At 33.1% G+C, this 15699-nt stretch overlaps 1 protein-coding gene across 1 annotated transcript in view; it reads right to left on the reverse strand.

Moving 5' to 3' along the window:
• LOC117114574 (bone morphogenetic protein receptor type-1B-like) overlaps window positions 1-15699 on the reverse strand; it is a 64324-nt gene that overhangs the window by 30850 nt on the left and 17775 nt on the right. The window contains exons 2-3 of the mRNA XM_033258248.1: window positions 950-1100; window positions 152-321 (exon numbers count right to left, since the gene is read on the reverse strand). Coding sequence (XP_033114139.1) covers window positions 152-321; window positions 950-1100 — 321 coding nt within the window. The remainder of the gene's footprint in view (window positions 1-151; window positions 322-949; window positions 1101-15699) is intronic.

Consider the following 15699-nt stretch of genomic DNA (forward strand, 5'->3'; position numbering starts at 1 on the left):
AAATTAAAAGGTTTTGTTAAATTAATGATTATTCTTATTATAAAAGCAATTCTTATTTTATTGTATTTATCTTTAATATGATACAAAATTTGAGTTAAAAAAAATAAATTAATACAATGAAAATGACATTAAATTTGTGAGCAAAACTTACATGGTGTTTCCGGCTCTGGAGTTGTTGGCGCTAACGTAGGCTCTAGATGTAAGTTACAGTAACTTCTATCGTTACAGCAATGCATTTCCCGCGGAATGGAATGGTCCGTTTTGGAACCAGACTGACATTGCATATACCCCGTTTCTCCTGAGCCTAGACATCCCATAGACCTGAAATCAACAATGATGACAATAACCATACATAAGAGTGTCGGCAATAAACAGTTTCTAGCATTGCCATTTTTTAAAATGTTAAAAATTTTGAAAGTCGTATTAAAATACATTGCACTACACACGATAATGACACGACATATCATCGCGTCGTTTATATTCTTCAACACCGAACACATTTTTATTGTGTCGTTAATGTAGTNNCCTCGAGGGGGGGGGGGACGCGGGGGACTTTGGTGCATATTATTTAGTTTTATATCCAGATAAATATTAAGGCCAAGTTAAAAAAGAAGTAGTTTCTCGTCCTTATATTTTGAATAAAATTGAAATAAGGGCACATTTTTTTTTTTTTTACTCTGAGATGGCAAATCTACATTCAAAGCAAATAAAAGGCCCAACCACGAATGATGGAGAAGAACTTTAAGAAAATAAAAAAATAAATACAAAATTGGTGAGGCAGAAAAATCGATGCGCAAGGGGATGAGAAACTATAATTTTTTTTATTTGGCATAATATATACAATGGTAAATATTGCCAATCATGGATTGCAAAAAAAAAAAAAAAAACCTCATCAAATTCTCCCAGTGTAATGAAATATCTTTTTCTATCAATGTTTTAAGTGACCTACTTGATTGGGATTTTATTCCCCTCACTACCTTCTTCGTATGCTTGGACATGAGTAAAACAATAGCCGCCTGGTTTTGGTGTGCATGTTTCGTTATGAGCATGCTCAGGACAGTGTTCCGTACATGCGCAGATCAGCTCACCGAATACATTCACTGAAAAGAAAAATACAAAAAAAAAACCTTGTAAATAAAAAATGATTGAACTGAAATCATTATGTTATCAATAAATTTTTCATAAACAAATGATAATTGTTGTAGTGTATGCATATACCCTGTACAGTAGTTGCTACCAGGTTAAGCTAGGTTGTAATTACTAGGTGAAGCCAGATGCATAATGCAGTTACTAAGATAAACCAGGTTTCAATAAAACATTAATGCACAGTAAGTAGAGCAGGTTAAAAATGACTTCAAAATGAATTTAACTATTAATTAAGCTGCAAAATGCTGCATAAAATCTATGAACACTTTACATTTTAAAGAAATAGCAGTTGAAACTGATAATGGCTGGGTTTAAACAGAAAAGCAGTTATATTTGCAAAATCTGTTTTTATTTGGATCTGTGTTTTTGTATGGCAGGGCTGTTTTCTTATCTGGGTCTGTTTTTGTTTTCAAAATCTCTGTTTTCATATACCTAGATTCCAGTTTCAATATTCCATATCAAAAACAGAAACAATGTCATTCGAAGACAAAGACCTAGCCAAGGTCTGTGCTTTCAAGCAAGTTTCGGGTCTTGAATCTCAGGTCTCGGTTTTCGAGGACTTTTGTTTTTAAAACATCCTCGATTATTAAAGGCAGCTCAGAAATATTGGGATAGAATTCTTAGCTTACGTACTGCAGACTTAAGTATAGGCCTACAAACTAGGACGTCTACAAAGACGGGAGTTTCATAAATACATGTTATTGTACCGGTAAACAAAAATATAAACTTATTTTAATAAACAAAATAAGTTTAATTCAAATATTGAATTATATTCTGCAAGTTTCTTTAAGTGAACAGAGACAGTAAAATACACTAAAATTCAAACCAAAACTAAGTCTGTAAAGCGAAACATTCTGTTAAAGGTCAATGTGCTATATGTGGAGAATAAGTCACTCTATTTCCTACTAACTGTACGCCTAGGAATTTCTTTTTGTGTCATTATATCCACAGTATTGGAAACATTCAGCCCTTGGGATCGAAAAATCCCTTTTGGAACTCCCATTGCATGTGAACAACCAAAAGGAAAACACTCATAAAACATTGTGTATACACACGCACAAACCCACAACCAAAATTATACTATCACTTGCTTTAAGAACTCAATGTCTGATTCTTACCACACATGAAATTGGACGCTTGATAATATCTGAGTGTTTATTGACCCATCTTCAAGCTAAAGGACAGAGGAGCTAAACAAAATAAATATTTCTTAAAGAACAGTAAACACGGAAGCCATGATGAGAGATTTTGTTCTATTTTCACACCTATTCGAAGGCTAATCTCACCATGTCCTCACCTATCAAGCTAGGCCTAGGTCACCGCCATACAGCTACATCAACATTCTTTGCTGATGCTTTTTTTCGCGGCGCAACCCTGGGTTGTCAGATACTTTCATCTTTCTAGAAATTGAATTTGGCACCCAACCAATACCCAGGAAACTGACAACTTCTCATCTGAAAACTTATTAAATCAAGCTGAGCGTAATGCACAGTATATAATGAGAACACGTTGAGCTATGGCCTCTAGAATTAGGCCACAGAATGATAAACTACATTTACGGCCAAGCAATAAAAAAAATAACGTTCCTTACTCAAGAGGAGGATGATTTCACTTAATGTTCTTTCTTATCCCCCAAAAAGATGGCCACTTCAACCATAAATTGGTCTCATTTTTGGTGGGATAATTCGGCTTTCGTTAGTTGAGTCCTACTGTCCTGCCAAGCCCCTTTTGACAAAATGATTAAACAAAATATTGTATGGTATAACTTTGTTTGAGTTGTATATACCTCCAACCTCCCCACTTGTCTGACTTTTTAATTACACGTGTCCCTTTCTAGATCAACATGTCCAACTGTCTGCATGAGTAAAAAAATACCCAAAAATCCTAACTGCATTTAAAATTCCCAGTTCAGGTTCCAGTCCAATGAACCTTTCCGCTAAGCCCCGCCCCCCCCCCCCTTTGGATATTGTTGCTAATTCCCCCACAAAATGACAGTGTTAAAACATACGTGAACATGTGTGCTTGTCAGATGTACACGCATTCATAGCGCTGTTCTGATTGGTCAGTTATTAAGATTGATTGAAACTCCGGAAACGTCTATTAAACCCCCAGGCACAGGTACATTGAGATATGCACACTAGCACTATGGAGACCCAAATTATCTGTACGTCTTGACTAGTGCCTTGCTTTTGCGCAGGTCCCATGGCGGGGGTTTAGAATTGACATATGAATAAAAATGTTTGCATTACAGAATGAAATTTCTGTGAGTATTGACTTAAAAACAGGAGGTTCCCCCGAAAAAAAGGGGGAGGATGGCAATGGGAACCATATTTATATATCAATTTGGCCTTCTACATTATTGTAACCATAAGCAGTATAGTACACTTTGCTATCACTGAATTTATTAGACACTCTTCCCAAACAGTATGGATCCAAAGATAAGCAGTGAACACAACCAATCCCTCTGTATTAGGCTTAAATTCAGATCAAAAGCACTACTGTGCAGTAATACTTATGCTTAAATTGCAAACCATGTGTTAATCAGCGATCACGCAAATACCTGTACAACAAAGAAATCACACATCTAAAATATCTTTAAATCTCATTTTAAAGTGATTCTCATAAAGTACTGTCATCTGCAAGGATCTTGAAGATAATATTTTAAGTTCGGACAGTTTGTAGGAGTTTAAAAGATGGTACAAACAAGGAAGAACTGTAAAGGAAATTAAAAGCGGTAATAAATTATAACTCTTTAATCACCCTCAAGGTTTATCAAGAGAATGCTTTGGCCTATTGTCTTATGTAAAATCAATTAAAACAGTTAATTGCTCATAAAGGAAGTTATAAACTTTCCAAGAAGAAATCTGAATAATGATGCATTGTTGATTTAGGCCAATTAAAAAAAAATATTAGTTTCTTGTCCCCTCGCGCATCCATTTTTTCTGCCTCAACAATATTTTAAAATTTTTTTTATTCTCTTTAACTTAAGAAATGTACGAAAATCTGGTTAGCTCCTAGAAGTAAAACTCCTCTCTTGATTGTTCGTGGTTTGGGGATATATGTGATATATGAATCATGTCTAGTGCTTCTTTTATTTGCTTTCATTGGTACTTTCATTCTCTTTTTTTTAAATATTAGGATGAGAAATTACTTTTCCTACAATATGAAACATTCTAAAGCCCATGTACACACTATCAAACAACTGTCCGGCCGTCCCATGGCAAACAACACATTCTGCTATTATTATATTTTTGTTAAGTTACGTTGTTTTACCTTGGAACAGCCATGTTGTACTGTATACCTGTGTAGTCATGATGTGCCTATATATGGTCATGATGTGATGTCATCATAACCATATTTAGGCATGTCACATGTTTTTGTCAAATAAAATTTGACAGTCTGGCCAGGACTTTAAATTCCGTAAATTTTAAGGGTCTCATTTATGCATGGTATTTAATAGGCATATTGTGTTAATTAGTGATAGAATAGGCCTGTTATTCAAACTATCTTTTAATTGAGAGGTCATATTAATTTAGTAGAAAGCTAGTGTTAATAATTAGAAGTACAAAAGCCTAAAGCTTTCTAGATTAAAATGTAGTTTACCAGAGATAGAGGAACACTAATGCATCTAAAAAATAATAATAATAATTAAGATTATTTTTATCATACAGAATATTAAATATATCTTTTTTATTCATTACCATTTTAGTCAAAAAATTCTAAAATACATTTTATTTTACATTTTGAGGGTTTGATTTGTTTTTATTGCCACAAAGACTTACAAACACAACAAAACTGGGCAAGTTGCCAGGAAAAAAAATAGCACACTCAATTATTATGACGTTGTCTTTGTTCCTCTCTCACACAGATGCGAATGTTTTGGCTAACTATTCAAATTGTAATGTTTTATATTTTAAAATTAATGTTTTGTTTACAGTTTTTTTTATCATGCCAATCAAATCATATTATAAAAAAAATATATATCATTATTCTAATTTAGGTTGTTTATTATGGGATACACTTTTATCTTGATATGTACAGTATTGCAAGTCCAAAATACTGTAACTGGTTTTGGTAAACTTAAAAAAAAAAATTGGTCAATTAAATTATAAATATTTCAAATTTCATCATCACAACTATAATATTTTTATGTACTACATTACTTCTTTGTATAGGATTTGGCTGAACATGCACTTAAAATTCATTTGACATCGCCCATCTTGCTTTACGCTTCCATTAATATCCGTAAAGAGCGCACTTTCCAATGCGTTAACTAACAACAATACCCTTCCTTCCATAGCATTAAACATAATTGTACTAGGCCAACTGAGTGCGGACAGTAATATCGCTAGTGTAAAATCAAAATTATAATAACAATTGCTAATGGTATGAAACTGGTCAGGCTAGCCATACGAGACACTACCTACTGAATTATGATAGAAAGCTTCTCCACTGACATACTGTTTACAGTGAGCGTCTTCTATTACAAACCTTCATGTTACCACTGACTCAATAATGAGAATCTCGTAAAAACGTCAGAAAAATATGAAACTTAGATAACAATTAATTGAATTGTCGAAAATATTACAGAACTTGTGAAGTCAATTAAGAGGACAAGATTTATTAATAAGGATTTTATTACCATATTAATTGACAATAAACTCAAATTAAATAAAACCATTTTATGTCTATAATAGCCAATGGCTACTTTCATAGTACTAACAAAATTGGACATTACTGTTATAATTCTGTTTGATGACGTCATGAAATTTTTCTTAAAACAAGCAGATTTTTTTTCCCATTAAGGTTCTATTATGTATCAACAACAGCATAGCCTATTCTAATCACTCGCCTAGCCCTCTGCCACTGTCCATGCTTCCCACTAGAAATTTACTAAGCAAAATATTACACTTGCATACATTAGTTATACAGTAAATCCCCCCCACTTATCACCCATGACTATTACTCATACATACTACTCTGTACCAGTGGCGGATTCCATGGGGCTCTGCTAGAATCTCCCCCACCCCCTAAATTTTTCAAAATTATTAAAAAAAAAAAAAAAAAAAAAATTATAATCTAGCTTTAAGTCTGAGAGTGCCATTTCTGTCCATCTACAGAGTAGAAGTGCCATAATCGTAAATTTTCTTTCCTCAGCCCAAACCATGGTGGGTCTACACACCTTTCTATGAATGTCCCTCCCTGGGTTCTCTCCATTTCAAATTCCTAGAACTGACCACTGCCTACACTCCCCCACTTCAAATATCTGGGTTCATCCCAGGCCTACAATAATAACAATTGGTTAAATATCATTTCAGTACAAGGGTAAGACAAAAAACGAACAGGTTGCTAAGTTGTAATTTCAAACTTAATTAAAAAATAACAGTAATTTATATTAATTGAATCAATGCCTGAATATAATACACCAGTGAATCAGATGCAGATTGCATGAAAATAAACTAATGTATGTTAAGCTGTAAGCTAACTACATCACCCAGTAGGACAATGGAAAAGAAACCCATGAGACTATCACGTTTCACTAGCTGGAATTCCATCCTGCTGCTTTTCTGAGCACCTCAGCGAAGCCTAGAACAGTAGTTGCAAAAACATCTCCTCGCTTAATTCGCTAAAATTAAATTTAATAACAGATTGTCAATTGGCTTGATCTTCATTTTTCAAAAAATTGATATAGTTTATTATATTTTGTGAATATTTAATAACTTGAATTGCAATATTAAAAACCAAACTTATTATTAGGGTTATTATTTTAACATGATGATGCTAATAAATTCTTTTAAATTTAAATTTTTTTTTTCAATTTTTATAACTTTTAAGACGTTTACAGTTATCTACTGTAAATCATTTTAAATTGTTACAGTGTATTGTTTTACTGTTACTGCCAACAATCACACTAAATACTTGAGTATGTTATGACCGGCCACATAAATCATCTTCAAACCCAATTGTGTGACTTGTATAAATCAATTTCACCACATTCGATAGTTTTTCTAGGTACAATATCTAATCTTGCATTTTGTATGAAATTTTTGATAATACTCTAAAAGCGCTATACTGTCATCCGTTGCCATAATGTAGTTATCATTGCATGCCCTCAGTACTGGTTGACTCAAAAGAATCATGGTAAATGTGATGTCACATGCTTGAGCTACATCATGAAGGAACCTACGAAAAAGCAATGTCAATGAAAGCTTTCTCACTTGTAAAGAAAATGACAGGCTGAGTATGATTGCATGAGAATTCTTCATGGTAATAAATTGATTATTGATTTTGGAGGCGGCTGTTCAATGACAACATAAAATTGTCAATCATTTTTCAATCGCCAGAGATCTGATTAATGACCAGCTGACCTTATGAGAGTAATTTCAACACAACTAATATTATACACACAGCTCCATTCAAAAGGCATTTGGTACTTAATAAAGGACATTTGACTAATACTTAATAAAAGGACATTTGACTAATATTTAATAAAGGACAAATTATTTAATTAATTTCAAGCACTACATAATTACACTTATTCAGATCTTCAGTGATTTTGATATACTGCTACTACTGTACATGTCTCCCTTGTATTAGTATTAAAGATCCCTCCAATTAAAGACCGCCCCCGATTAAAAACCACTTTTCTGTGATCCCGAAACGTCTCTTTTATCTATTATTATTCCAATTTAGAAACCAAGGATGCTAATGACCAGGGAAACCCACCCTCAGAAGTGGCCTTTATATTTAATTGGAGGAGACCTGTATTTAAATTTTATGGTATGTTTTTTACAACAAAAACCTTTTCATTTATGATAACAATGACATCAGGCATTAATAATAAAAACATAAAATTGAAAGTTGGATCAATTATAAAAAAAAAAAAAGTGTGTATTTTACGGTCATTTATTACATATTTCCATATGTGAATACCAAGAGAACAAAACATCTAAATCCCCAAGTTCTCTCCACAAACAATATGATACTTGATAACAATCAGTGAAAGAAGAAAAGGTGTTAGTTTCACTTAGTTTTTACTATAGAGACTCCATGCTGCAACGCACTGCCTAACAGTATGAAATTAGATAGAACCATCAATATCGAAAACAAGACCTCCATCTTGGAATTCTGTATTGATTCTGAAGGTAGGCAAGGAAGGAAACCCGAAACCTGCCTGCCAATTTAAATTCAGTTAGAATTTGGCATCCATTTCAATACAGTACACACATGTAATTTACTGTCTGCCAGTTATAAACTCAATTATACTGTGAAAATTTATTTGCTTGAATTAATGCAATTCTCTGATGTTTTTTTTTTTTTGACTGAATTATAAATTGTTCTGTTTATCATATTTTTTTTATGATTTTAATTTATTATGAACTTTTTTTTATTAATGTTTTCAATCATATTTTTGATGTTTTTTTAACTGCTGTATATTCTTGATAGCTTTAAATAATTAACCAATGTTTTTTAATGTGATGAAATTGTAAATTGGTACTCCAATTCGATCCTTTGGACTGCTAACATACTAATGAATGATAAATAAATTAATAAAAAAAAAAAACAACACTTTTTCAACAAGTTAATTGTAGAATATTTTTTATTACTGTTAGCATGATGAGTGCCTTGCCTTTTTTTCTTCTTCTTATTTTTCATGTTTTTTTAAAGTCAGTGCAACCTTAAGATATGATATTTGACGCCAACATGTTGGTAACAAGATATATTTAGGAAAAAGTTATGCTGTAGACATTGGTATTGCCAACTGGATTTCAACTATTGAAGGATAGAGTAATGACTACTATGGAATGACGGATTTTGAGAGGTTAATGTTCTGGAAAATGTACTAATTAAAATGAAAGAATAGTTGCACAGTACAGCTAGTGTTGGATCAGCAATTAGCTAGTAATCTTCAATTAAAATCAGACTTGAGTATCATGTAAGACTGCCTACTATTTAATTAATGATGAAAAAAAAAATTATTAAGGAAACTGTGAGATTAAACTCGCAGTGGTTAAACATAAAAAGTAATACAGAATTCTCCTAGTTACATGTCTGTAAAATGATAACCATACTGTAGTAATCCAAAGCCTTCTTTTAGTACATGGTTAATGAGCCCTTTTATTGAAGGCTATTAATTTAAGTAGGCAACAAGGATTTTAGGACCATGACAGTAGAAACTTGGGCACCAACTGTCTAGCTCCTTGGGCTGTGCAACTAAACCCCTTGTTTTATATTTTTTAAACACTGCTAACTGCATACAGAGCCTACCAATGGCCACAATGAGCTTTTAGCTAGACAATAGGATAGTGACAATAGGCATCTTACTAACTAGCAATTAACAATATTTGGGTGTTACTTAAATATAATTCAATACTTCTTAAACCCTTAGCTGGATTACAGCTATTAAGACAACCATAAGAATTTAACAAGATATTTTATTCAACAATAGAGCGTTTTAATGCTTTAAAACATGCTTTAAGAGGAACAGCTTAGCTTAGTCTGGCAGTACAGTAGCCACTGTGGAGTCTCTAGGTCCCCGGTTCATTCCCCATTGCTACTCTCCTCAGCTGGAGGGCTGAAATGCAAGTTAAGATAGCGCACCATCTTTTAGCCACTGGTCCTACAGTATGCGCATACAGCCTGTGTGCACGTTAAAGAATGTAGCAGTCAGTATATCGGAAAAGAGTAGTGAAATGTCTCCTGGTGTACTGCCCAATCACCACCAGAAGGACCCCACTGGAAATAAAAAGTCTTCTTCAGGCTTTGGTAGATTATGGTGTTTACACTGAATAAATCCACCATAACCAATAATGATGTAATAAAGTAAACAATAAAGTACTGTAAAGTAAATCTTTAGTTTTGAGAATCATCAGAAAAATTTGGAACTTCATTTAACAGTCAGGAAATATAAAATACTAATATTTATGCAAAAAAAAAAAACAAAACAAAAAAAAATACTAATATTTGTTTAGCCTTATGTGCATAGGAGACAGCTTCGCATACCATTTAAGGCCAAGTAAAAAAAAAAAGTAGTTTCTCATCCCCGCCCGCATGCTATTTTCAGGCCGCTTCGCTTTTTTTTTTTTTAAATATATATTCAATTTTCAATCAAAATTGATCGCATATTTTGTCTTAGTTTACCTCATTTCGACTGTTTACTGATCGTGAAGACCATGAAGAGTACGATAAAAATTTTGGCAGCTACCAATTTTTATTTAAATATCGGTGGTCCGATAGGTATATATTATCAATACATGCCTACTGCAAGTTGGACCGCCAGTTTCAATAATTAGCATATCCTCTGTAAAATAAAAAGTTGCGGTACCATACGGTTTAATTATAAAGAGAATTGACCAATAAACATATTGCAATCAGTATCACGTGTCTAAATCGTGTTGGGCCGCATTACTTTTAGCAAGCTATTGGCGTGATAAATAACAAGAAGAAACAAGCATGAAGAAAAGTGTTTGATTTTATTTACTGTATTTGTTTCTAATCTTTGCTCTATAGTCAAGTTGCTTCTTTTTTAATAATTTTGCAATGGTATTCGTATGTGTGTGCATACGATGTATGTGTGGCAGATGTGTTAAATGAATATGGCAGTGGCCAATTTGATGGCAAAGGCCCAATAGCTGACAAATACACGAAAGTGTAAGTAAGTATTGGTTGGTTGTATAATTGTAAAATTAAAATTACATAGATAGCATGCTTTTTTTTATTTCGCCCCATTTTATTTTTTGTTTCTTAAAGAAAAAAAAAAAAAAAATTGCCCTCATCCTTTAAAAAAAAAAATTAGGACGAGAAACTACTTTTTTTTTTTTACTTGGCCTAGAGTAATATATAGTATATGAGGGTGTTTTATGTATATTTTCTTTTTATCACTACAATGAACCCTACTGTAGGCCTTAGTAGCACTTTTATTGAATCCCAATATGAGCACTAGATCATAAGCTATTGTACTCCATGGTTTGCATATTGTACCCCATGTTATGTTATATAGCAAAGTCTACATTTCAATTGCTGTTCCTCCATTGATGTTGGACCTTAGGCCTATTTGATTGCCTCAATTGTACTCAATCTGATTCAGTACTCTTTATTGTAGGTCAAAACCGGGTATGTTTTGGTAGTAGGCCTAGCTTATTTGATTAAGAACACTCACTGAACTTTTATGAATTCAATTGAGAAAAGGGCAAGGTTTCCCTATTGAAAATCACACAATACTATGACAATATTTAAAAACAACTACAGTACAATTATATTAAAGGGATAAACACGAACATTTTTGAGATATATTATATTTACACGACCTTAGCTAAAAATAAGAGTTTCTACAAACAGATCTTTCAAATTGATCGGCAAGGGTAAACAATGCCGCCAGTCGTTAAGTTCAGTGTACATATTTTCTTTTGGCGCATTTCAAGTACGGAATAATGGCGGAGTAGACAGAGAACAAATTGTGAGCATGGAATTAAGTTGATTTTGCAATTCGATAGTTTTAGCATTCTATAGACCTAGAGCTATGTCAACAAGTCTTTGTTGTGGATATGGAGATGCAGTGAACCAGACATTATTAATAGCTTACTATGTTTCAAATCTACATCTATCTTTAGGCAAGGTTTTAAAGGATATATTTTGGTTGGAAGCATTTCACAGTATGTAACTTAATACAGCACAGAAATTATTAATGGTCTTCATAAATGTCAAGAAACCTCTTCTAACTACTGTCTGGTGGTCTAGCCAAGTCTTAGAAACAAACCAAATAATGTTGTGAGCAATGTTTCATATCCGTTGCCATGCCTCATTCAATTTGATTTTAATTGCATAGGCCTACACAGTACTTGACAAGCATTGTTATTTCCCATTTTGTTAAATTAATTTTAGAATGTATTCATTCATATTTTATGTGCTGTAAATAGTAATTTACTTTAATAAATATACATTTTTTAATGAAATTGTAAACAAGAGATAATAGGCCTAGGTCTATATATTTAATATATTTAAATGTATTTTTGTACTGAATGTGCTGTCAGGAGAGCAGTGTATAGTAACAGCGATGTTGTGTTGCTTTTGGGAAATCCAGCCAGTCAGCCAAACTTGTTTGTCATTTTTGACTTTGTGAAATAAATGATATAAAATATGATATTTCATTATTTCTGATTGTCAAATTACTTACCACAAAATGTTTACATAATCTCCGAAAGGTGTGGAAGAGACTGGGAAAGGGATGGAAAATTTTTCTTGTAAATAAAAACAATATTTAAAGTGATTGCATTGCAATATCTAATTGATTATAAAAGTTAAGGTTTGTTAGGACATTATCTAAACACTTCACATTAATGTAGTTACAACATTGTTATCTATACTTTAACATTAATGGAACATTATGTTCAAAAACTGAACTTTTAAACATTCAATCGACCAAATGATCAATCAGGCAACCAATCACCCCAATCAAACAACAAGTTGCATTGATCAAATTTCTTTAAACATCAGCAAATTAATGAGGCAGTCAATCAGCTAGTTAATAAACATTCAATCAATCACCTAATCAATTATTAACACTCTGACCGCCAGAGGTTTGAAAAAATAGTGTCAGCCAGACATTTTAGCGAATTTTAACACTTTTCTAAAGCTTTTTGTGAGTGCGCATGTGATCAGACTGACATGTAATTAATACTACAAGAACTACAAACATCTTAGCTTTACAATGGTACCAAACACTTTATTCTAACCATAATGTTCAAATTGTTAGTACATGTCGGTAATTACCCCATCTATCAGATTCCGTAAAACAACATGAAACACAGAGATCTCCGTGTTTGGCAGTCAAGCATTGTGTTAACAAACACGGAGATCTTCGTGTTTGGCAGTCAAGCGTTGTGTTAACAAACACAGAGATCTCCGTGTTTTGGCAGGCAGGGTATTAATCAATCCCTTAACCAATAAGTAAGTTAAACAACCAATGTATTAATCAATCAATTATTTGTCTAAACCTTTTCAATGGATTATAACAATTCTTTATAAATGAAGCCACTTAAACACTAACTGTTGGAATACAGGTTTAGAAAGAGGAATCCATAGTGGCCTCAGAACTATCAACTTTTCTAATACGTTGAATCTTAAGGAGAAATCTTAATAGAACATGACACAAGAAAGACAAAGAAAGTTTAAAAATCAAATTATTAAATTGTCGTACGTAATAATGCAACAGGGGCGGATCCAGCCCAGTAAGAAAGAGGGGGCATAAATGTGCAAACTCAGGGAAGAGCCCTAGCAGGGGTGCAAGGGATGAATCTCCTTTAAACCTGTAGCTCTTTCATTAACTTGAGTTTGTATCCGATTGATTTTTACTATTTAGCATGGCAACTTTCTGATAAGCTTTACAAACAATTTTTTTTTACAAAAAATAGAGGGGAGTGTACGCCCCTTATTCCCCCACCCATAAAGCTGCCACTGATGCCCACAGTAGATACAAATGGCTAACTATAAACCAGCTCTTGCCAGTCTTTTGCACTCAGTTAACATACTGTATACTGCAGTACTGTAGCTTAATGCTAGTCTACGTCATAATTTAATTATAATAAGAACATTTTTAACATGCCAAGTAATAATTAAAACATCAACAGAAGTACGCATTAGACAAATGATACCAATACAAAAGTGCTATTATACACCTGGAAACCGGAAGCATTGAATTGGCCGTTGGCAATGAATTTGCTGGTTAATTTGTAGGCTTCTCCTACAAACCATTTTCTCTGTTAAACTTTTATAATACTGCAGATCTGTGATGCAAATTTCAAAAGTCCTATAGCACTAGAGACTAATATATCACACACGAAATCCCATTAGTAACCTGTCACTCTTAGCCACTGCAGAGAACTTTCAGTTAATGAGCATCAGTTTAAAATGCCAACATCACACATACTTAAAACATCACACTTGTGGTACTGAACAGCACTTAGGCCTAGGAAGTGTTGAATAGGACAATTGTAAAGTAAGTACGGAAGTTGTACATGAATTGGTGCGCACACCGATAATTCATGTTCATATCACGTGTTGGATACATGATTAGGATATTTTGATTTTGCATCAAACAAAATACTTAGAGTAGGCCTAGCAAACGCTAGACACGACACTGTACATCATTCATCGTTGCTTACCCTCACTCGAAAGATGTGTGCACCAATAGAAAGTTTGATGTATTCAGAAACATTTTGTGAAATCACTTTAAAAATTTAATTGCATATTAATCAAAACAATCTCAATAAAAACAATGATGCCTGATATGAGTAGGGGAAGAGGAAAAGAGATTAAATTTCTGTTTATTAATCTTACTGATCCACACACTGATGTTGAGTGGGCAGACGATTTATAAAAGGGGACAGATTCAATTTCTAATGATCCACACATTAATGATTTTGAGAAGCAGGGGAAGGAATTAAATTTCAATTAATTGGTCCCCACAACAATAATATTGATTGGGGAAGGTTAAAGGAAAAAAGATTAAATTTAATTGCTTGACACGCATGTAGGGGAAAGCAGAGGAAGGTATAACATTTCAATTAATTAGGCAAAATAGTATAGAATTTTTGGATACTGATAGTAAGTTAAAGTGGGAATGTGTAGTACAGTATCTTGGTAGCACATCTCAAGTGAAGCTACAGTATGATGAGACCATAACATGTACTGTAATAAGGCCAAAAAAAAAAAAACTTGTTTAGCGTCACTGCCCAACCCTCATTTTCTAGCCGCCTCTCATTTTTTTTTTTTTTTTTTTTAAAAAAAGTGATGAAAATCGACTAAAAGATGTCGATAATAGAAGAAAAACAATCGTTTTTTTCATCTTCAGAGCACAGGGAACAAGATGTGATGTGCGCCACCAACATTACAAGCGTGTTTTTTTCTGCAGAAAAAAAAAAATGATTCCCTCACATGTGCTTGTTGACAGAAATTGCGGACGATTTGATCGGTAGTATAGTAGGCGTACATGTTTTTATTTGGTTCTTTGTAGATAATAAACAATGTTTTAAATATAATAAAAAATACAGAACCACAATGCCTATTAAAATAAATACTGTACAAATCTTTTATGTAAAATTTAGTGTCTGTTATGGCCCTCGACAAAAATATGGCTTGGCACCAATGCAGTTTTTGAAATCTCTAGACCTAATAAACCTACACAGTAGGGCCTAGGGCAGGCCTAACTTAGGCCTACCTGTAGGCCAGCAAAAAAAAAAAAAAAAAAAAAATCTGCCCCCCTCCCCCCCGAAAATTTCTGAAGTTGTGATGCTAAACAAGTATTTTTGTTTTTGGCTTAAGTCAAATACAACCCTTGGATTTGTTTGCTGATGTATTGATATTCAAAATAAAATACATGACTAAGATAATACAAACAAACAATATCTACTATTTACTAACAAAAATAAATTTAAAAAAGAATATTTGGGGAAAAATAAAAAATAAAAAATTTCCGCATTTTTGTTTTAAGTGCTGTAGAAGACAGAGGGTGATGAACTAAATATTTTTTTTATTGTGCACAAGGACTTAGATCCT

Source organism: Anneissia japonica, unplaced genomic scaffold (genome assembly GCF_011630105.1).
Source record: "Anneissia japonica isolate Jap-2015-1 unplaced genomic scaffold, ASM1163010v1 scaffold287836_len1076198_cov165, whole genome shotgun sequence".
NCBI classification, from domain to species: domain Eukaryota; kingdom Metazoa; phylum Echinodermata; class Crinoidea; order Comatulida; family Comatulidae; genus Anneissia; species Anneissia japonica.